Source organism: Pan troglodytes, chromosome 3, assembly GCF_028858775.2.
Source record: "Pan troglodytes isolate AG18354 chromosome 3, NHGRI_mPanTro3-v2.0_pri, whole genome shotgun sequence".
Classification (NCBI taxonomy): domain Eukaryota; kingdom Metazoa; phylum Chordata; class Mammalia; order Primates; family Hominidae; genus Pan; species Pan troglodytes.
The window spans coordinates 58600211-58623917 of record NC_072401.2 but is presented as its reverse complement, the minus strand read 5'-3'; the positions used below and the strand labels follow the sequence as shown (position 1 = coordinate 58623917).

At 36.4% G+C, this 23707-nt stretch overlaps 1 protein-coding gene across 4 annotated transcripts in view; it reads left to right on the top strand.

Moving 5' to 3' along the window:
- The window catches only part of SLC4A4 (solute carrier family 4 member 4), a 475003-nt gene that overhangs the window by 434751 nt on the left and 16545 nt on the right, over nucleotides 1–23707 (top strand). For all 4 annotated transcript variants that reach the window (XM_054683021.2, XM_517243.8, XM_009447756.5 and 1 more), the window contains 5 exons: nucleotides 289–402; nucleotides 2449–2610; nucleotides 14510–14688; nucleotides 15809–15881; nucleotides 23304–23372. In XM_054683021.2, coding sequence (XP_054538996.1) covers nucleotides 289–402; nucleotides 2449–2610; nucleotides 14510–14688; nucleotides 15809–15881; nucleotides 23304–23372 — 597 coding nt within the window. The remainder of the gene's footprint in view (nucleotides 1–288; nucleotides 403–2448; nucleotides 2611–14509; nucleotides 14689–15808; nucleotides 15882–23303; nucleotides 23373–23707) is intronic.

Sequence of the window (23707 nt, the reverse complement as noted above, 5' to 3'; positions counted from 1 at the left end):
TACACACACACACACACACACACACACACACACACAGAGAGAGAGAGAGAGAGAGAGAGAGAGCGCAACCTGTTCTTTGCGATATATTACATTATCTAGCCAGGTGATGTACTGATACAAAAACAATTTTAAAAATAATTTTTCTGCACTCTGATACCTCCTTCAATTTGTTGATGAAGCTGTTGCTATAAACTATTAGCAAATACAAAGTTCTTCATTCAGTTCAAACACAGACAAATATAGGTATCTGGTGCTAAATGGTTCCTGGTTTCTTTTTTATTTTTCCAGGCAAGAAAACTGATCAGTGATTTTGCCATTATCTTGTCCATTCTCATCTTTTGTGTAATAGATGCCCTAGTAGGTGTGGACACTCCAAAACTAATTGTGCCAAGTGAGTTCAAGGTAGGTGAATGTCTATTGGTCATTCCTGGAACTCTTTTTCTTTCTTTCCCCCTATTCTAATTTATTGTGTTTCTCTTTGAGGTAGTTTTGTACAATTATCCATATTTTTTTTCCAAAATCAGTCCCTCTTAGGCTCATATATACATGTAGTTTAATTTCTTCACTACAATTAAATGTCAAGACTAGGGTTTTTATTTAAAACAACTGATAATACTATTATAAACTCTGGCTTATAGTTTTAGAATAAATATCCAAAATATTTTATATACCTTATTACCTTGATCTATATAATGACTCTGGGAAATACATATTGTAGCTATCATCCTCCTGATTTTTTCTTTTTTGAGACAGGGCCTTGCTCTGTTGCCTAGGCTGGAGTGTGGTGGTGCAATCTCAGCTCACTGCAACCTTTGCCTCCTAGGTTCAAAGAATCCTCCCACATTAGCCTCCCAAGTAGCTGGTACTATAGGCACATGCCACCACCCCCAGCTAATTTTTTAATGTTTCGTAGAGACAAGGTCTCACTATATTACCCAGTCTGGTCATCATCCTGATTTTATAAAGTTAAGATTGAAGCTCAAAGAATTCAGTAAAATGCCTAAGATTATGTAACTAGTAATGTCAAGATCTGAAGTTAGAACCCAAGCCTCCAGAAGTCTAGTCTAATACTCTTTTCATGCTATGAAACTACCTACCACACGCATGTATATATAATGAGAATTGTAATTATTACAAAGTAGATATAATAATTACTTAACTTACGAACCTATTGATATGCGTAGGTAATGGATAAAATTTACATACCAGTCATTCCTAAATATATTCCTAGCTAATTTTTCACTACAAGTCTTTTATCTATTTTCTAGAATAATCTTCCTTCCCTCCACTACTGAGATCATATATTTGCTAAGAATTATTAAGCTAGTTGCAGTTTTAGTTTAATAACGGCTTAATGAGGAAGGGATATATATGTTATAACACACATTATTTTTTGAATTGTCTCTGCTATCACATATTCATTGGTAAAGATAAGTTCTCATCCATTCAACCATTAATTCATTTGAGTTAATATTTATTGAATATTGAGTCAGGCTCTAAGCTGGAAATTTGAAATGCATTGATGAGTAAGACAAATTTTTTTCCCTGACAAGCTCACATCTGCTAATTGTAGTAAAATGAGGTTAGATTCAGTGACAGAATTATGAGACAGATGATGGGAATATCCTCAGAAGAGAAGTGAGACTTTCTTGATAGCAAATATGGAGAAAATAATTCACAGTGTTCTATTTTAGTTTTTTATTTGCATTGTTGAATGTAAGGAAAAGCGTAGGAAACCCTTTTTTTTCTGTAGTAGACATATATGATCTACTGATGGAAAACAGACTAAGAACTGCAAAAATGACAGTTTTTTCCAGTTTTTTTTGTGATTTTCCTAAAATTTACCCAGTTATTATAGATCATTATTTCATATGTAAAATAAGAGACCAGAATTTTTACATTAGTTCACTTATATAAAAACAGTTATGGCTTTTTATATATATTATGAAGCTGTTAAAATTCGGCAATAGTATAAACAACTTCATTATAATTGCTAAAACCCATGAACAAAATTCATGGTGGTTTGGTAATTTCTTGCTACCTTTTTACTGAATTTCTTGCTATCTTTTTACTTTTTACCTTTTACTTTTTACTTGCTACCATTTTACCTTTTTACATTTGGAGTTTTCTTCTGGCTGCTCTTTAAACTTAAATCAGTTTCTTCCATTTTGAGTCCTTATCTTAAACCATCCCAAATACGCAAAATGCCATTCACTTTTTTTCCAACAGTCCATACTCTTTCTCTCCTTTCTTTAAAGAATTGCCTCAAAAATAACATCCTTTGGGAGAGTTTTGGTGAATAATCTTCATTCTCTAGCTCATAACTGTTTATGTTTCTCAATATGTTGGTTATCCAAATATAAAAGCATGTCTTCCTGTTGGTTTTTTCACCAAATAGTATATATTAACTTGATAATTTTCTGAAAAATGTCATCTGTCTTTTTCAAGCCAACAAGTCCAAACCGAGGTTGGTTCGTTCCACCGTTTGGAGAAAACCCCTGGTGGGTGTGCCTTGCTGCTGCTATCCCGGCTTTGTTGGTCACTATACTGATTTTCATGGACCAACAAATTACAGCTGTGATTGTAAACAGGAAAGAACATAAACTCAAGGTAAGTGTCCATAATAATGTCTGTCATTGCCTTCTACTTTCTTTTTAGTACTTGAAAACACTAATTGATTAAAAACCAAGGAAGCTTTGTTGGGAGTTACTATAGCTAATGTTCCTTAAGAGTCCGCAGAACCAGAGATCACTTTGTATTGGCACATGTCTTCAATATAACACTTTAGGGAGAGCTCATTTAAATCTGAAAAAAAAAAAAGGTTTCAAATCATATTTCTTTCACCAGCAAAGAGAATACAAACGTAATTTACTATTTAGCCACAGTCATCCTACATCTGATTTTAGTGGAGTAACTATCCTCAATAAAGACAATGACAATCAAAGATTTAATTAATTTATACTGAGCATCTGCTTTCTCTTAAATGAACTCAGGTTTATTCTTAAAGATTATTCAGATAGTTCATGGTTGTAAGCTGGTGGTGTACATCCTGTTTTTTGTCTTCACATACTTGTGTCAGTATGTTATTAACCATAAAGAAGGGAGAAAAATGCTTTATTTTGTACGTTTTAAAAATCAGTTATTAACTTTGTTATGAGTCTAAAGAAAATGCCTTAGTGGTCTGGGATATCTTTCAAGAGAGCTGCCTAAAATGCTCTTACTTTATATAATGTTTTTCAAGCTCCGGTGACTTTTTTAGTAGCAGTGGATTTTTTCAATACCATTTGAAGAAGTGAGATATGAATGGTAACAATAATAAGAGCTATTATTTAGTGGAGGGCTACTATGAGCCAGGCCATCTTCTAAGCACTTTGTATTATATATTAACTCGTTAACTTTTCATAACCACCATATGAGGGAAGCATGAAAATGCATTAGAGTCTGTTACCCAGAAGGACAGGATATTACTAAGAATAGAGTTCAGCACAGTAGGTATAGCAGGAAAAATATTCAGGAAATATGAAGAATTGGCTGACTACAGAAACCCATTGAGCAGAGGAATGAGAGAGATGAGGAAGATTCTGATAAACTATCCAAGTAGGGAGAACTTAAAAAGCTGTAGATCATGGTAAGAAAGGAGTAAATCCCATAATAATAAGACCAGGAGAAGAAAATTAAAAGCTTTGGTCAAAGAAGAGATGTTTAGATTTTGAGAGTTTGGAAGGAGAGAAAGCTGAGATTGATGAACTGTTCCAAAGCATGTGGCTAGCTCCCGAAGCATGTTGACAATGACGTCCATCAAAACTTGTAAGTTAGAGTAATGTGAGTCTGGTGAACTGAAAGTATCACCTGCCTCAATATTGATATGATTGGAAAGTGGCACAGAGCATGGTAGAGAAGAACATCATGGGAAAGTTGCTAAAACCATAAGTGAAAGTATATAACTGTCCTGGAGGTCGGCATATTTAGTGATGTGGAAGGGCAAAATGAAGAATAACTGGGCTTCAATACAAGGCAGTTCATAAAGCACGAAAACAAGTGAGGTATGCTCCCATCTAACATGGGGAGTAAAACAAACAAACAAAACAAACAAACAAACCAACAAAAAAACTAGACTGTCATTAAAGAACAGATCTCTGCAAGAAATCAGTGCTCCCAAAGGAAACCAAGTGGTTTTCACTTATGATGAAAGAAAAGGTTGCAAATTCAGTTGGAAAATTACATTAAAATGACTTTCCGCCTATGCCCACTCCTGCCGTGAGTAGATACTGTACTGCTCTGAGATACTTTTAATTCTAAGATCATTGAGCTTCTCACATTCTGGTAATGTTGGGTTATTTGCACTTGTTACATGGCAGCTGACTTAAGAATTAAGAAGTGGAAGATGCTAGGCCATTAAATGGTTATATCTGCAACTGGCACAGCCTTACTTCTTTACTTTGCTGTAGTCAATGGGTCAAAATAGTCACAGGGGCAGCCTCCATTCAAGGGGGTGAGGGGGGAATTCTCCTTTTAATGGGGGAATGGCAAGGTCGTATTACAGAAAACCGTGTAAGATAGGAGATGTTTTCCAGCCATTTTTGGAAAATAAAATCTGCTACATTTGTACCGAAAAATTTGCCATAGTCTAGATCTTGGTGATTGCTTCCCCGTGGTATCATTTAAGCATATATACATATATATATATATATATGTGTGTATATATTTATTTATTTATTTATTTTTAGACAGAGTCTTGCTCTGTCACCCAGGCTGGAGTGCAGTGGCTTGATCTCAGCTCACTTCAACTTCTGCCTCCGGGGTTCAAGTGATTCTCCTGCCTCAGCCTCCCGAGTAGCTGGGATTACAGGGGCATGCCACCATGCCAGCTAATTTTTGTATTTTTAGTAGTGACGGGTTTTTGCCATGTTGGTCAGGCTGGTCTTGAACTCCTGACCTCGTGATCCGCCCACCTTGGCCTCCCAAAGTGCTGGGATTACAGGCATGAGCCACCATGCCTGGCCCATTTAAGCATATTCTTTTGTCTTCTGTGCTTCCTTTAAATTGGCCATTGGATCTAGAAGCTTGAGGAGATATAGTTTTGATATTGTATATCTATCTATCTTTGTGTATGTGTATATATACACACATATATATATACACACACATATATGTATATACATATACGTATACATATCCTTTCTTACCACGATCTACAGCTTTTTAAGTTCTCCCTACTTGGATAGTTTATCAGAATCTTCCTCATCTCTCTCATTCCTCTGCTCAATGGGTTTCTATAGTCAGCCAATTCTTTATATTTCCTGAATATTTTTCCTGCTATACCTACTGTGCTGAACTCTATTCTTAGTAATATCCTGTCCTTCTGGGTAACAGACTCTAATGCGTTGTCATGCTTCCCTCATATGGTGGTTATGAAAAGGTAATGAGTTAGTATATAATACAAATATGTATACATATATGTATATGTATACACATATGTCTACATATATGTGTGTATATATTATACATATATGTGTATATATACATATGTGTGTATATACATATATGTGTGTATATATTATACATATGTGTGTATATATACATATATGTGTGTGTGTATATATATAGAGAGAGAGAGAGAAAGAGAGAGAGAAGCCCAAGACTAATTTATAAAAGGCCAGATAACTTTAAACTACAAGTTTGCCTTAGGAATTTCGAGGCCACAGAGATAATGTGAATTCCAGCTCTAAACTCAATTGTAGAGTTGTGGTTAGGAATATCCCTATCCTGGGAGATTCTTTCTTTCTTTTCCCTTCTTTTGGCATTATACCCAATGGCAAGGCTGAGAGAGGCATGTGTTCTCACTATCTTTCTCTGTGGGTTATTTTTTTTTTGATTGGCCAACTGAGTATGCCATGTTTAGAGTGTACTCGTTTTATTTTGGGTGGTATCTCCCATCTATGCCCTCTCCCACAGAGCCCGAGAATTGGTCTCTGTCCCAAGAGTTCAGATGGTCATTCTAATTCAGGCCGTAAGCCTCCAAGGATTGGCACGGTCTCTCTCAGGGCAGTCCCAGGCTCCAGGGCTTACTAACTCCAAGGATTTGCTTCTTCGCGTGGCTGTTGTTTTTTGTATCCAATTGTTCCTCTTTCTAGTGGATGAGCCATAGTTTCTAAAATATATTTTCTGTGTCTTTTTGAGCATTTTCAGATGTTCTGTATTGAGAGGGTTTCTGATGTTGGTTTAGTTTACCAAAGGCTAGAAATGGTTGTTGACTAATATATTTTTATTCTGAAAAAAATTTGTAAACAAATTCTTAATTATGATCTACGGTTGGCTAGACTTATCCTGTATCTTTGGAGGTAAATAAATCTCCTACTAATTTTTACTCACTATGTTTTCTTATTGATAAAATTCAGAATTTAGAATTTCGGAAGTTTAGTAATGATAAAATACAGACTTTTTAATCTTATTTTCAGTAGAAAACATTAGAAAATCAAGGTTTATTAGGGTTTGCCTCTTAAAATAAGAGTTGAATATATAAAAAATAAGTTTTCATCACCTTCAGAATTGCCACTTGAAATCATTCTTTTGAATACAATGAGAGTTATGGAATAGGTGTCAGTCTTTTGTCACAAATCTAATGATACCAGTGAACATTTCATCATGAATCAAAGGCTTTTCACTCTGAAAATTGTTTTGTTCATATTTTGTTAGGAAAGGAGAGCTGTGGAATGTGAACACTGGAGATTCTGTCTAAAATTGTAAAGGGCCTTAACTGCTATGAAATTGTTTCAAAAGAGAAAGCTGAAACTGAGAGAGATAGAAGCATTGTGGTATTAAAAACAGCATGTTTTTGGGTGGCATTTGCTTTGGCTTCCGGTCAAGTGGCTCTGGCTGTCTGTTCTGCTTGGGATGGGATCCACCTTTCCACTCTGCTGAACACCTCAGTATTGATGTAGGAACGCCAGGACACTTGGCTTTCTTTGGCCATTATTTTGGTTGTTTATGCCCTGCATTAGCCCTGCAGAGTGCTCAAAAGCAAGCCAGGGTCAGCAAGGTCATGATTCCTTTAAGGTCATTCCCTGAGTCATTGGCAGAAGAAGGAATAGAGTTGAGCTTCAGACTGCAAAGTCAGAGATACTTCTCACAAGGAAAGTGATTTCGAGAGTGTTATAGATTGGGGGTAGGAGGGAGAAATAATTTAGGATAGATATCTAGAAATAGATATGAGGTGGTTGTGGCAACCAATTTGCTCTGATATCTTTTATGGGAAAACCCTTAATTTGAGGGTGTTCTTTTTGGATAACTCCCAAATTCCTATTTTTGCCCTACTTTCATTTTTCCTTTTTATTTCTACTCTCATAATCCTATAGACTCAGTCCTTTTATTTTATGCCTAGACTCTTCTAAAGGGTTAGCAAATAATAACCAATCTTCCTTGCTTCATTCCAAAAGCCTTCATTTTTTTTTTTAAATGCTATTCTTGTATGTCAGTCCTGTGTTTTTAAACTTTCACACTTTGGCCCCTTTAAATCTTTACCTCTCAAAGAACTTCCATTTGTCCTAGCCTGGGTTTTAAGACTCTTTGCCAGAGGACCACGACCTAAGTTTAAAATGGCTTTCTTCAAATGCTAGCCAGTGCTCTAGTCAAATGAACAGTTGAGTTTTCCTTAAGCGTGACAGTTTCTTCTGCTAGGTACTCCAGCCAGAAACCTCTTCTCCTTACTTCCTAATGATTGCTATTTTTCAAAATCCTCTCCATCCTTTAAGATAATTCAAATACAAAAACTTCTCAGTGTAGCTTTCACCTTTAATGTAATTTATATTTCTCTTGTTTTTGCTCTTAGTATATTTGTATTACTCTGTGGCACAGATCACATATTTCTTTTACAGTATCTGTTTTGTATAATTACTTTATCCCTTTTCTTGGCCAAAATGTTTCCAAGGTCAGGACCATGTTTTATTCCTCTTTTCAGCTCTTGTTTGGCCCACCAGTTTCATATGGTAGACTCAATAAATACATGTTGATGGATTTTATTCTCTTTGGCCCACATGGCTCTCAGTTGTTACACTGTGTGAAATGGGTGATAAATGCAAAACATATAAACTCTCCACTTCTCAAAGTGTGTGCTTATATTGGTCAAAGCCCTGTTTAGATGTCATCACTGCAGGGAGTTTTTGTGAATTTACTGTAGGCATAGTTAAACACTTCATTATCTGTACTTTTTATTATCGTTTCCAAACCTCTTTGAATCTCTATTCAGGGTGCATTATAATTTGTGTACAAGTCTGTGTCCCCTTCTTCAATTCTGAGCCCCTTGGTGGGAGGAACCATGTCATGGCTCTTAGTGTCCCCATAAATGAGCATATTGTCTGGATCTTTGTGGGCCCCTAGCATGAACGTCTATTCTGTGTCCCTGCATGTCCCAGTGTTTACTGCTCCTCACCTCTCGTTTGTTATCAACTATGTACCACATGTAAACTTTAGGCTGCTGGGCTAGTCTTTTTCTTTCATAGATTTTGATTTCTGTGGATTTATTCCTAAATGATTTGTACTCTGTATTAGTAAAGCATATACAATTTCAAAAGGAAATAAAGTTTCACTTTCTCTCCTTGTACTTAAAATAATCTCCAGTTTCAGAAAATAGAACAACCGTTTGGTTTGTATTCATGGAAACAAGAAGTCTTTTAAACTTTAAAGGGCATATTTAACCTTTTGAGCATTTATTGAGTGCTTGCTATGTATGGAACACTTGTGTTAGATGTTGAAGATAAAAATTGTTCTACATTGCCGTCTGTGCCCTGAAGGAGTTTAATGGATTTTCCCTATTCACCACCTGTCTATTACAACACCAAGGTTGGAATTGACCATGCCTTTCTTTGTGCCTTGTACCTTGCATGAACATTAAATTATTTGTTTTCATGTTTGCCCTCAATTAATAATCTGTATCTGTCAATGAATACTTATTAAAGAATCATTTCCTATCCAAAGATATGAGCAAATGCAAAAGGCCCAGGGTGGGAAGGAGCTTGGTGTATGGAGAAACATATAGTAGGCCAGTGTGACTGAGACTTGGGGAATTAATTCATTGAGATGAGGTCAAAGTTAATGGGGCCAGGTCACATGGAACAAAGTTTCTGAACTTCAGCATAATTGACAGTTGGAAATTTTTTTGTTGGTGGTAGCTTTCCTGTGCATTATAGGCTGTTTATCAGCATTTCTAGTCTCTCGCCAGTAGAGGCATTTACACCCTCCAGCTGTGACAGCCAAAAATGTCTTCAGGCATTGCCAAATGTCCCTTGGGAGTGGAGATGAGAGCAAAATAGTTCTGGGAGGAGGCTCTGATGTAGAAACTTAAAGATAATTTTGCAGCGTTTAGTTTTTCATTCTAAGTGAAACAGGAATCACTTTAAACAGGGAAGTGGCATATAATGATTTCGATTTTTAAAAAAGATTCATTCGTGAGGAGAGTGGGTTGTCAGGGACAAGAGAAAAACAGGGACGTTTGTGGTGAGAGCAGCATTGAGGGCTGAGGGTTGGTTGCTGGATGGTGTGAAGGAAGAAGGGGAATTTGCATGGAGCACTGAAAGGAGAGAATGGCTTTAAGCAAATGTCAAGGAGTAGAAGCAGAATCCCAATTCAAAGAGTGGCACATAGGAAAGTGCAGGAGCACAGAATATGCAAGGAACATTTAGGGATTTGTAGAGTTTCTGGAATCCCTGAGGGCCTCCTCAGAGTTTTAGATGCAGGAGCATGGAAAGGGAGACTTTGTATTGCTCGGCCTTCTCAGCTGCCTGTGGCCTCCCCTATTCAGCGATATCCAGCTTGGGCTTGATGGGGTCAGAACTGCATTTGAAACACTCAGTCTGGCAGCAGTGAGGATGGATGGGGGAGGAACAAGAGTGGAGGTGGGTGGGGGGAGCTGAGTGGAAAGGGAAGGTGGGTGGGAAGAGGCTGCTGCATAATCCAGGAGAGAAAGGATGAGAATCTGAAAAAGGTAATGGCAGTGGGGAGGAGGAGTACAGAACAGATAAAAAGTTTCATATGTTATTTTTGAAAAATACTGTTTTCCATATTTCTTGCAGTATTCTTTATATAAAAAGGACCAGTATTTGAATATTATTTTTATTCCATTCAAATCTAGTCATTCAGATACTTTTAACTCAAAGGGACATCTTAGAAGTGGCTTGTTTTTATGCATATATAGGTGGTTTTGCAGAAACAACTTCTCTGACATAACCATTTGCATTCTTGGGTCTCATGGCAATAGTTTGGGGCAACATGAATTTGAAGCATAGCTTTTACCATTCTGTTCAACAAATGTGTCTCCAGAGTTTAATATATGTCGGACCCTGTACTAGACACGGTAAGCCTTACATGTTGAAATTTGGCAAAATAAATTTATCACTTTTTTCTCTTTGACCTCGTTCTCCATAAACTCTCCCCAGTGTTGTTCCTTTAGTTTAAACTGCATCTTCTCAAACCTGGATTATAACAGTGTTGTCGTGTCTGTCCTCTGCCTCTAATCTTGACCACTCCCAATATACCGTTTATAGTCCCAACAGAGCCATCCTTCTAAATAGAAATCTGATTATATCACTTGCCTGCCTAAAACCCTTCAGTGACTTCCTATTGCTCTTGTGATAAAAAATTCCAAAGCCTTTAGCAAAACATAAAAGTTCTTAACTTCTCTAGCCTAATTTTCTACCTCCCCCATCTTCTCCTGTGCACCAAATCTATTTCATTTTCTCAGAATGGCAACTTGCTTTACATAGTTGTTCACGTACTTCTTATCTCTGAGCTGGTTATGGCTCATATTTTAGAACTCAACCTAAATACTACCCCCATGCAAACCATCCCTGACTTTGCGCTAAGTTGGGTACCCCTCCTGGATGCTTTCTTAGCACCCTGAATTCACCCCTACTGTAGGCCTTTAACACTGTGGTTTTATAAACACCTGTTGTTTTGACCAGCTCTACCATTACAGTAAACCACTGGAGGGAAGGACTGTGTATTATTTATAACTTTACCTCCAGGGTCTAGCAGAGTGCCATTGAATGAGCGAATTAGCATTTATTCATTTATCCATCAAACATTTATCTATAGTATCCATTCTGTGGTATGCACTGTGCCAAGTGCTCGTTTGGTGGTGAACAAAAACATACATGGTTCCTGCCCTCATGGAACTGTGAGAGAGAGAGAGGCACAATTCACATAATTATGCAGAATGTGACACCGCAAATGTGGCTGATGTTGTGAAGGAGAAGGAGATGGTATGTTGAGAGGGAGTTCCCTAATGTGATGGCACTCATATTGAGACCTAAAATGTTAGCAAGAATTAGCTAAATGAGGCTGGGTGGGAAGACTATTTTGGACACCCAAAGAAATCAGTGTGTATGCATAGGCCTTACAAAAGGAGGTACCTGGTGAGAACAAGTGATTGAAATAATCCTGTGTGGCTGCAATGAGAGAGTTGAGGCTGGAGAAGAGGTAGAGGCAGACCAGGTAGGGCCTTCAGGTCACATTGGTGATTTTCCCTTCCCCTTAAGAACAAAAAGAAGTCCAGTGTGGTTGAGGAGATGGAAGACTTTTTGAAAGCATTGATGTCAAGGGAAACAGAGTACTTATCTATCTATAATTATTTTATCCCAGAACCTTTGTTTATTCTGATGGTTATATATAGTTACCTTTATAGTCCATCATCTAAAATCTTCATTTCACCCTCTTTCATATGGGCCTTTTTGCTAGTCTTGGACATATGTAACTCAAACTTGTTTTAGTGGAAATAGATCCAGAAAGCATCGAGATGACACAGGGTAACATGGGTGACTTTTTTTTACATAAGCTATTCTTTTGACCCATTCATCTGGCTAGTGTCCACATCCTTAGGTTACTACAGGTTTTTTGGTAACAAGATTTGTGGATTCTGCTCATTATTACCCTGCTGGTACTTCTAATATGGACTTCAGTGATTTAGTCTAAAGAGGGCATAAAAATTCTGTGATGTCTCTACTGTTTTTCTCCTTTTTTCCCTCCCCACAAATGTTTCTCATGTCTGCGAATTAACAATAAAGTGTTACATTTTTTTCATGGCTAAACAAGTGTTTATAATTGCCAGTAAGGGGAGTATATGCACGCTATTTTTCCTTTTCTAAAAATAAACATTTATTGAGAATCAGCTGTGTATCATGCACTCTGCTAAGGTATTCAGAACACAGAGAAAAAAAGATACAGTCCGGTCCTCATATTACTTACAGTCTAATGTCAAAGACAGATGAATACATACATAATTTCAGAATTATTGTGACGAGTGTTGTGATAGAGGAAGTCATAAAATGCAAAACAGGGAAACATAAAGGAGGAGAACTAACCTAACTTGACTTACTTATCTCACCTAGGTTGAGGAAGGAAAACCTACCAGAAAAGGTGAGGGTTAATTTAAGTCTTAAGGATAAATAGGACTGAGCGAGAGAAAGAACAAAGGAAGAGTAGAGGTTATTCCGGGTAGAAGAGGCTATGTTGGCAAAGACACAGAAGGCATCAGTGAAAGAAACACATATGAGGCATTGCAGGTGGTTGAAAGTGGTGGTGGCACAGGATCCAAGCAGGAGAGAGATGAAAGATGAGGCTGCAGATGTGAACAGAGGCCAGATCATGAATGACCCATAGTGGGGTCTTAGACACACAAACAGGGAGGAGGGAGACAATTCTGTAGGCTCCACCTTAAGGTATAGCCAGAACCCAACCGCTTCTTACCATCTTCACTGCCACCACTCTGGTTCTAATCATCACAGTTTCTTCCAATGGTTATGTAGTCTTACTATCTTTTCCCTATTCGCCTAACACAGCAGCCAGTGTGTTTAGAACATAAGCAAACCATGACCCTCCTCCATTTCAAACCCTCCAGTGGTTTCCCATTATACTCATTCTACAAGCCTAGGTTCTGATAGTTCTCCGTAGTACTTATTACTAGGTGAGAAGCTGCATATTTTATTTATTTATGGTATTCATTGTTGTCTCCCTCAGTAGAATGGAGACTCCATGAGGGCAAGATTTTTTTTGTCTGTTTTATTCACAGATGTGTCACCAGCATGGTACTAAGTTGGCAGTCAATATTCATTGAAAGAATGAATGACTGAAATCTCAGATATATCATGGTATTCACCTCACTAGTCATTACTGAACAAATTTATTTCAGCTCATCCCACCTCTGCCCTCCTTTCCTCTGCCTTACACCACTCTCAATTCAAACTATTATGCCTTCCTGAAAAGAACTGGTTTTATGAATGTATATTAACCTATATCTATTCATAATCCCAAGTAGATTTTTGTTCTTAGCCAAGCCTGGACTAGGTGAATACATGCTTTTCTTTCTTGTACCAGCTCCCTTGCCTGTGATGAGTTCTCGGAACATGATTAGATCCATGTGTGTGAGCCAGGGGTGAAATCTTGGCATTTCAGTGAGAGGAGAGCAGTGTTGTGACGAACTGTAACAAGATCTGAATGATAACAGTCACCAGGTTCCTAGTGTAAATCACATCCTCATTTTTTAAAACCAACCTCTTTATTCCTTGGATTGGTCATACTCTGGCTCTTGGCACTGCTGCTTCCCTGCTGTGAAAATGGACTGCTCTATTTTCTCAGGCTCCATAGGGGTATCAAGTATTTGATTTCTTCATAAATAGAGCAAAGAAATAGAACCATAGAATAACATTGCGGACACATTTAACAATATTTATTTAATGAGTAAAAAAGCTAGATCTTTTGTTACATTGTCTGCTCTTCCAGTCAGTAAATGTTATTGTGACCATTGGGCAATGTTTGAAATCGGCCTATTCTGATTAAGGGAGTGTTTATTACCTTAATGGTGATATATAATAGATTGTTAAACATTTACTTTCACATATTATGAAAGCTGAGAAATGGCCTACATACCTTCTCAATCTTGCTTTCGGATCCTTACGTAAGTTGAGTACTGTCTAGATGAACAGCATACTACTCAGCGCTGTCCAGTAGAGAAGGCAGGGTGCCTGCTTTCAAGGTGCTTATTATGTTTATCTTAACAAAAACAACCAGTACCACTACTGCCGCTATCACCATTTATTAAGCACCTATGACATTAACAACTACAGTTTAAATTGCTACAAGATGCTTTGCCTGTGTTACTTCATTGAATGGTCTTAAGTCCTCTATGGAGTGGGCATATATATCTCCATTGTTCTGATTAGAAAATTGTATACAGATAGGTTAGGAATAAACAAATAAGTGTATCTTTGACTTAAGTCTCAAACAATTATTCAACGCTATAGTAGAGAAGGTCTCTACCATAGCAGCTATAAGATGCAGCTGTATGTTTAATTGCTAGGGGGAATAATACAAAGAAGATAAAGTCCCCTCTTTCAAGGAGTTTAACTTACCAAGCAAAGCGAGTCAGTTTCCTTTGGTCATCTTAATTCCCCTCTGGAAATATGACTAGATAGCGAATATGAGTCTTTTCTTCACATGGTTTTGTTATCTCTTTCTACAGAAAGGAGCAGGGTATCACTTGGATCTCTTTTGGGTGGCCATCCTCATGGTTATATGCTCCCTCATGGCTCTTCCATGGTATGTAGCTGCTACGGTCATCTCCATTGCTCACATCGACAGTTTGAAGATGGAAACAGAGACTTCTGCACCTGGAGAACAACCAAAGTTTCTAGGAGTGAGGTGTGTTAACTCAGAGGAAAATGGCTCCCGAAAACACACTGTGCACACATCTATGTGGCAATCATAAGGATATGGGCAGATTTGGAGGAGACAGGGCTTGTGATGATTAATTTATTCCTATATTTTTTGTTCCAGAAAGGACTAAATTTTCATCAGAGGTTTCAGTGATTTTTTTAGTTTACTCCTCATGATATATCATTTTCATGGATTTCCAAAAGGCTAAATGTTGCAATATAAAACTACAACCAGATTACTTTTTTTCAAAATGCAGGTGATTCTGGTGCTGCAGTGTTTACTGTATCACAGTCATATGTGAAGGCCCTAAAACTCTTGAGTCTGCTTATGACTTTTAAGATTCTGTAAAGGGAAAGGTATTCTTATTTTCCAATTCATTTTCTGTCCCCATAAACACTGAGAAATTTTAACCTCCAGACGTTCAATTTGGGTAGCTGTGAAGGGCAGGAGTAGAAGGTTTTTATACTCTGTTGAGCACTTTTTACAGCAAACTCTGCTCATAAGTGCTTGGGTAGAGAGCTCACATGACAGAGCCATCGTTTCCCACGGCAAAACAGTGGGTGATTCTTTTTGGGGGGTGGGGGAGGGGGTGTAGGATGGGAATTATATTTGTTGAAAAGTACTTTTGTTGTTGTAGATTTGGAAATTAGACTGATGTGATTTATTGTGCTAATGAAATTTCCTTGAGCTGTTTGTTAATTGGAATATGGGACAATGTAATATCTGTCTCCTATGAAAGAAGGTGTAAGTGTAATTACACAAGAGGATAAATTGCTTTAAAAAATAAGGTCTTCAAAGAGTCCAGTAATTGATGGACCAAGAGCAAGTGATTTTTCTTTCTTGATTCTAAAGGGAGCAAAAAATTTAGCAGGATTACTTCTTTCTTCGTGAATTCAAATCACATATTGCAGTCACTTTAAGAGTTTTTTTATAGTTACGTTGGGTTTATACGCTATCCTTGAGCTATTATTTACATGATATCAACACCTTTGTTGTTTTAGCCAAACATTGATTTTGTCAATGTGTAGTTTTTTTGAAGGTGAAAAGACAAGAGCCTGTTTATGAAGACAAGAGGTAGATTGGTAATCTTTTGATTTGGTTTCAGGGAACAAAGAGTCACTGGAACCCTTGTGTTTATTCTGACTGGTCTGTCAGTCTTTATGGCTCCCATCTTGAAGGTAAATATGTGAAACATTCACCTCTTCCTTCTCAGAACACTGACATATAATTGGACATGTGAAGAGTGAAATTCCTCATGAGATATTTGCAAGATTCTCATCAGTTCTGTAACACACTGAAGCAGGGGTCAAGTAGAAAGAGGGCTTTAAATAGCTTTTGTCTTGATTTCCTTCTCACTCTTTCATCCCCTCCCTTATCCTTAGTTTTGCAGTTATTTGATTGAACTATATTAAATTAACAATATCCAAACTTTCTGATCTGTGGAAATAGTAGTTTCATGCAATTGAATCAGACTGATCTTCTCCCCCTCCTCCACACACACATTTTTTATTCTCCTTGTCTTTTATACATTCTTTCTTCTATCACCTTCCATTTGCTTGTATCCAAATCTTGTCCCTCTTCCCTCATTAGGCTCCTAAATAACATGAGTGATGCAGGATAACCATTTTGATATTTTTCGACTATTCTTAATTATTACTTTGTTTCTATTTTATTTGAATCAGATGGCCTTATAATTCACAAAGGTAAATTAGAGTAAAATTACTGACTCATAATTAGAAAGCTTTAGAAATGAACTTTTGAAGAAAAAAAATTATATGATATTGGTTGTTTAGAAAATTAGGGGTCAATATATAGGTTTATTGATGGGTTAGCTATCTGCCTAGATAGATAAATGCAAACTGTATGTGACAACCTATTAAGAAGTAAACTAAAACTAAAAACTAAAGAAAGTTAGTGTATACCTCTTCATGAAGTTTCCAATTTTCTTTTATGATGCAAACATTTTATTTTTTTCAATCATATAAACATGCTTGCGAATTATTGATAGTTTGTATCTTATGCTTTATACTACAGTACAAAGCATGCAATTCACCCATGGACCTAACAGCTATAAACAACCACTGTTAATGATATCCTTCCAAATTTTCTCTTACAATTTTTATTTTTAAACATTTTAATTTTAAAGGCTTTTAAAATGCTCATTTAATTACATAAGTAATGGGGCAGTACAATCTTCTGAAGAATTCAAACAATATAGAAGTGCAAATAGTGAAAAGCAAAAGCCCTCTGTTCCTCTAAAGTTAGCAAATTTTATGTCAGTTGCCAATCAGATGAAATTGAGGAAAGTGGAACTGTCATATCTTTGATCTGTAAATAAGACTAAGATTGCCTTCAGGGTATTTAGACTGATGTATACAGTATGCACAAAATACTTGTTAAACAGTTAAAATATGTAATTATTCATCTTTTTTCCTTGGTTTCCACAATGTCAATGAACTGGTTTAATTAATTTCTGACTGGATTCATGAGGAAATATGTATCTCATCTTAGACAAGACATTAAGATTAAAAATAACCTCAGAAAAGTTGTTTCTGACTATGTACAGAGGGCCGTAAAAGAGTACAGAGCTTATGTTCTGCAGGGACAGAGGGAAACCTTTTGTCACCTTTGCCAGTGCAAAGCAAGTTATGGGATAAGTGTGAAGATGTGGTGACTTTCACAGCATTGAATCTGCTGCCAAATGCTTTATGTTCTTCCGTTATCCTATAGGCACCAGCACATCAGCTGGTGGAAAGCCTAATGACAGCGTTACCTTTTAGGCAATGGAACCTCATCCAGTGAGATCATTTTTAGAGAGTTCACTGCAGACAATTATGAGCCCATGTTGTGAGAAGCTCTCCTGGAAATGAATTTTCCCTGTGGGTTCCTTGAAGGTGGGCTCACTTCAAGTAGGTGCAGAGTTTCTTTTATGAGCTCTCTTTGTGCTCAGTCACTAGTGAGGGATAAATGGGCAGAATCTTTTCATCAGTTCTAATTTACTCATCACCTCCCCCATTTTTCTTTTATTTTTATATTATTTCTTTTCATTAATACAGTATAAAATCCTAATTCAAAAAAGTCAGATGTGTTTAAAAGTTCCTTTTGTGTGTATATGTTACAGCAAATTGGCTTTATTCCTAGAGAATCTGACAGTTGAGTAATCATGGATGATTCCAAGGGGACACAGAGAACAGATACTGTATAATTACTATTTTTAGGAGAGATGCAAGACTTACATTTTCAACAACGCCTCTTCCTAACTATTTTCTCACCCTGCACCCAAATATGGCTGCAGAGGAGTTAAAGCTGAAAGTTCTTTTGTTCTTTACAATGATTCTTTTCACCCCTGATAGGCAAAGTGCCTTAGTATTTACAGAAACAGATTAGAATGAGAGAAAGAAGGCAGAGAGCTGTAAGAGATCAGTGAGCATGAGCTTTCTTTCCCTTTGGCCTTCCTTAATTGATCCATACCTGGGCTCATCCTCATTCAGCTGCTAGTGTTCATGATTGTGGCTATTTCCACCTGGCAATTTTGAGTTACCCCAAAGAGTCATTGTAAGAATAAATGAAAAATGCAGTCCAGCAAACGTTTTTGTTAAGGTTTTCCCCAAAATGTGGGAAATGGAATTGTTTTGGCAATATAGTTTATAGCATACTATACACAACCTATATTTAAAAACAACAAGAATAAAATAGGTAAGGATTCTCAGTTGTGATTCTTTACTTCAGTAAGTTAGGCTATTCCTCACTTTGGGAATCACAACTCCTGATAAAGTCAGCTACTTTCAGATTATGTACCACTGAGGTTTGGTAAGTTAAGTGCGTTTATCACAAATCCCTTGTTAGCTCATTTGAAAAGTCAATACAGGAAGAAGCAGATATTGAGGGTACAGTTTAACTAAAACCCAAGTTATGACTAAGTAAGAGTCAAGATTAACAATTAACCTTAGAATTCACAAAGAAAGTGGTGTCAGGGGTTATGTTGGAGTAGGAAACCTTTTTTCCTCCCCTTTGTGACTATGTGTTTTTTTAGAGAACCAGAGGACAACTTAAGAGAATCATTTTACTTAAGAGTCTGTCTTTGAAAGGGCAGATCAAATGAATGGGAAAAGAGAAATGTGTTACTTTTACTTTTTAAAATGAAATGGCTCAACACCATTTCTGCAAACTCCATATATCCCTCACAAGTTTAATGGTCTCAGATGATCCTAGTAATTTTCTTTCATGCATTAAGCAGTGTAGGAAGTTGTTTCTCCTGCCTGTTTATGCAAGCTTACTTTGAAAATGAAGTTTTTCATTTTTATTTTGATCTCTTTGCTGAGGTCTGTCTTTTATGTAGAAGAATGTAAGGAATTACAGTTTTAAGTTCAGGAGGATACCCATTGACCCTAGCCAGCAACAGTCATACATGCCTCAAAGCACTGAATCTAACCACTGATTCGGTACTGAACTGTTGGGAAGCAAGAATAACTGGCGTCCCTGGCTGGTTAAACAGCTTAGTTCTGTGTTTCTGCAGCAGAAATACTGCCTGGTAAGTGAGTATTCTGTATGGGGAAACTAGAGGAGGCTAAAGAGCATCAAAAAGATGAAAGGCACTTCCTTGAGCTTACTTTTACCATTTTTCTGGCAAGTCTGAAGAAATAAAAATCAAGTGAAGTTCACTGCTACTTTTGTTGCCTTTGCTTGAAATAGTTTAATTCAAGTTAATTAGGAGTAGTCAAATTTATCTTTAAGATTTGTTTAGTGTTCTAAAATCAGGATAGCATTTAATTTGTATTTGGAAAATATTTGTTGAGCTTCTACAATATGCCACAATATGTCACTTTGTTCAGTGCCAGGGAAAGCAAAATGGTAGAGATGATGGTGATGGTGATGATGATGATGATAGTAATAGCTACCATTTATTGAGCTCGGCATTTGATTAAGGGCTCAACACAGATTTTTAAAATTTAGTCCTTCAATGAATGACACCTACAAAAAATTGTCTCTCTTTTACAGATAAGAAAATTTGTTAATGACTTACCAGGTTACAAAGTTCGTAAATAATAGAGTCAAAATGTGAATTCAGGCAGTTCTGACATGAAAGCCAATCTCATAACCCTCAGGGTTTACAACCATTTAAAACAAAACATAGTACTTGCTCTCAAAGAACTCATTCACTTTCATTTTCCATGAGATGATCTTCTCCACCTTCTTTGATCCAACTTCCAATCCTTTCATGTGCAGATAAATACAGCATTTTCACAAACTCCTCATCATACCTCATTCCAGTTTCTTCAATGACTAGGAACCAGATTGCAAGTCAGTACTTCCTTATCAGCTTAGATTTTCAAGATTTAAGGGAATTAGGATATTATTTGAATAACATGTTTCTGAATATAGTTGTTATTGCTGAAAGGGCAATATAGTAGAACTTAAATAAGACCAGGGCTTTGAATCTGACCTTTGCAGCCATTCTTCTGGTCTGTACTCCTGCCATTTTCCACCCTGACCACTGAGGACCAAGGAGAGTTCTGCTGGGCAATTGCAGCAGGCTTCTTGACTTGCCAGTCAGGTCTTCATGATAATTATGACATTGATACCTCATTTATCATTTATTATCTATTCAGAATGAGGCCCTGGACTAGATATTTTATGTGATATACTCTTTATCATACCCTCTTTTAAATGAGAATACTGAGGATAAGAAAAGTTAGTAATTTCTCAATGTTACATAAGTAGTAGGGCCAGAATTTGAAACTAGGCCTGTCTGACTTTTGTGCCCATGCTCTTAATCAGGATCTCGTTCTGGATTGTACATTCACATGTACACACACACACACATACACACACACATACACACACACACATACAGTGACGATTATTCTGCTAGAAGGTCTCACTGCTGTACTGAATTCTGGTTGGACAACTACACTCTACCCTTATTTTTAAATTTACCCTTTTCTCGTTTACTCTTCTGGGAATATTCAAATACTATCAGCACATCAAAGGGAGGTATAAGTGAAAAAGAGTAGAACTGCATTCACCAGAATTTGAAAAATTTGGTGACATGGTCTGAATATGTTAACTCCTATTTTGATTTTATCTCAATTATTCCATCTGCTTGTAGGATCAATACTTGATTTCATGTATGGTAATCTTATTTATAATTATACTTTTGTGCTTTCTGGGTATGATTGGTTATCCATAAAATTTCCTTTACATGATTTTATCATTTGGCAATTCTTGATATGCCTGTATGGTATACTTTGTGCTGTTTATGTTTTAATTACTCCTGTCTTGCTTTGTAAAAATATCTACCTACTATTACTATGTAAATTATACTGGTTTAACTTAAGATGGAGTTCCATCTTCTTAAAATGCATCTTCTCTTTCCTCCTTTGAGAAATTTCTATTGCAAGAAATGATTATTTTGTAATGAATTTTTAAGGATTGACCTCCTGTGACTCATGAACTAAATCCAATAAAAAGTATCCTCTAACCCAATAATTCTGTCAAGTTTCATCAAGCTTTCCATATTGGAAGATTTTTATTGAGATGTTGCATTATCGTAAGGAAAATGGCAAATTTCAAAAGACATATTTTTATCACATTGAAGTTGGCCCAAAGTCAACTTAATAGCCTTCTTTATATGTATTATTTCCTTTTCAACAAAGAATAACTGTTTAAAAAACATCTTCATATCTAAAGCTATTTTTCTACCCACAACCCATGCCATTCTGTGTTACTGATACCTTCTGATTTTATTTTGTGGTAGATTTGGTGATATCTGTAATAATAAATTCACAGAGAATGGAACTAAGCACCAAGGCAAAAGTGTCCTTCACTTTGACATTAGAACCACATTAGAAAAAACATTTAGCTAAGCCTAGCTGAGGGATGAGGATGAGGCCAGGGATGGTCCCTTTGTGGTGGCTTCCTTTCAAGCTAGAAAAATGCTTTACCCAGATTAAAAAGTAACTACTGCAGGAATTCTAACTAGTTTTCCATGGTTGAACTATACTTCTCTTTTCCCTTCTTACTTTTCTTTCCTTCCAGCCGCCCCACCCCCACCACCCACCAAATTGAAAATGAAATGACAAGAAAGAAATATGGGAGATGTTTAAAAAATGAATCAAAGCTATGCAATGATCCTTCTCTTAGTTTTTTTACTTTATGGTACATTTATACACAAGAATCACAAGGAATAGAAACATGCACATTGCAAAATAAATGAAGGCATGTGTCAGAAATAAAGAGGCTTGAGTGTGATGTGTTCACCTCTTTGTGGTGACTGTTAGGTATTACAGCTTCCCCAGCAGGAACATTATCCCTCCTACCCCCGTCAACATTCTATGTCACTTTTAGTTTTTTCTGACATCAAGAGCAAAATTAGCTACATTAAAATTGTTAGTCTTTTTTTGAAGAAGCATTTGATGTTTTGTATATATAAATAAGGATATTTATTTCATATAAATTTAAGCATCCCTATGGCTAGCCAATAAAAATTGGAAATATTTGTTACACATTTTAGAATTTACTCATTCTCTAATAGTGGCCAAAGAGTCTCAGATATGGAACTACTTTAGGCAATCACAAGGAGAGGCTGATAGAAATTGTGCTTCACTTAGTACGTGCAGTATTTTTAAAATTACTCTAAAGCCATACTATGTTTTCTGGTTACAATAGCCTCCTTTATGTGGATTTGGTAAGATTGGCCTTAATTGACTTGCGGTTTTAGTATTTTAGCTTTGAAAAATCCTGAAATTACTTGAACTTCTTTTCAAATTCTAAGGTTGAGAACCTTTTGTTTTTCAAACAGAAGACTTCCAAGAAATAGAATCATCCTTGATTTGCTTAGTTTCCTCAGTACTAGGGACATTTCAAAGGTCTAGGAATAGATACAGTTTACAGACATCACTTCTCCTTGTTAAAACACTTTGTATTAATATAAAATATTTTTTGCTAGTTAATGCATGAAAAGGTATTAATTCAGTTTTAAAAGATGTGTATTAATCCATGTGTGTAATTAATTGCTTCCAAGTGCTCCAAGGTCCTTTCAAGCAGTTCTCTTTAGTTAGTTCTCATAATATTTGCAAGAAGAGAGGGGATAGTCTTTTGATGTTTATTTTATTGAAAGAGGCATCTATATACCAAGCTGATAGACTATTTGGCAAAAATTATTAAGGACAAAAATGAACAGACTATATTGAAAGGAACTTGATCTCAAGAGTGAGGCAACCATCTATTAATACCTCTATTTCTGTCTACCTCACAGTCCATAGAAGCATCTTGTTTACATAGTCATTCCTTTTCAGGGTGAAGGGAAACATAACTTTTCCTCCATTAATTAAAAAAAGTTATTAGTAAGGTCATGCATGCTCACTAAAAAAACAAGCATCCAATGAAAATTGAAAGTCCTTTTTACCCTTCTTCATTTATTTCTATTACAAAGAGTTTAGAAGTTCATCAATTGACTAGTAAAGCATACTAGTTAGAGGTCACTAAGTTATTATAGCCTATATTTTAGTTTTAGATTTAGCCTTTATTTAAATGATTCCTCTTCATTCCTCTTTTTTCTTGTTATCATTTTTAAGTTGTATCCATTTTTTTCCTTCTAGTTTATACCCATGCCTGTACTCTATGGTGTGTTCCTGTATATGGGAGTAGCATCCCTTAATGGTGTGCAGGTAAGTTTTTGAATAGCAATGTAAGTACAGTAGTGTTTTTCTAGTAGTAAGAATAGTCCAGTAACAGATCTTTGAAGAAAAGTGCTAATCATTATTAACTGCTGAGTTTTTAAAATGCATTTATTTTCTACTTCACCATTCACCTGCTTTTCATTTCTGGTTTAATCAACAAGTTAGCCAGTATTAAGAAAAGTTGCCATACATACCCATTGTTTAAATAGGCTGTTAAAAGTCATTTAACCAAGAAAGCAAGAGGCTATAATCTTTCTTTTCCTTCCCCTTACCCATCTTTATCTCCTTTTTACTGTCTCAGGAAGGATACCTAACTCTTTCTG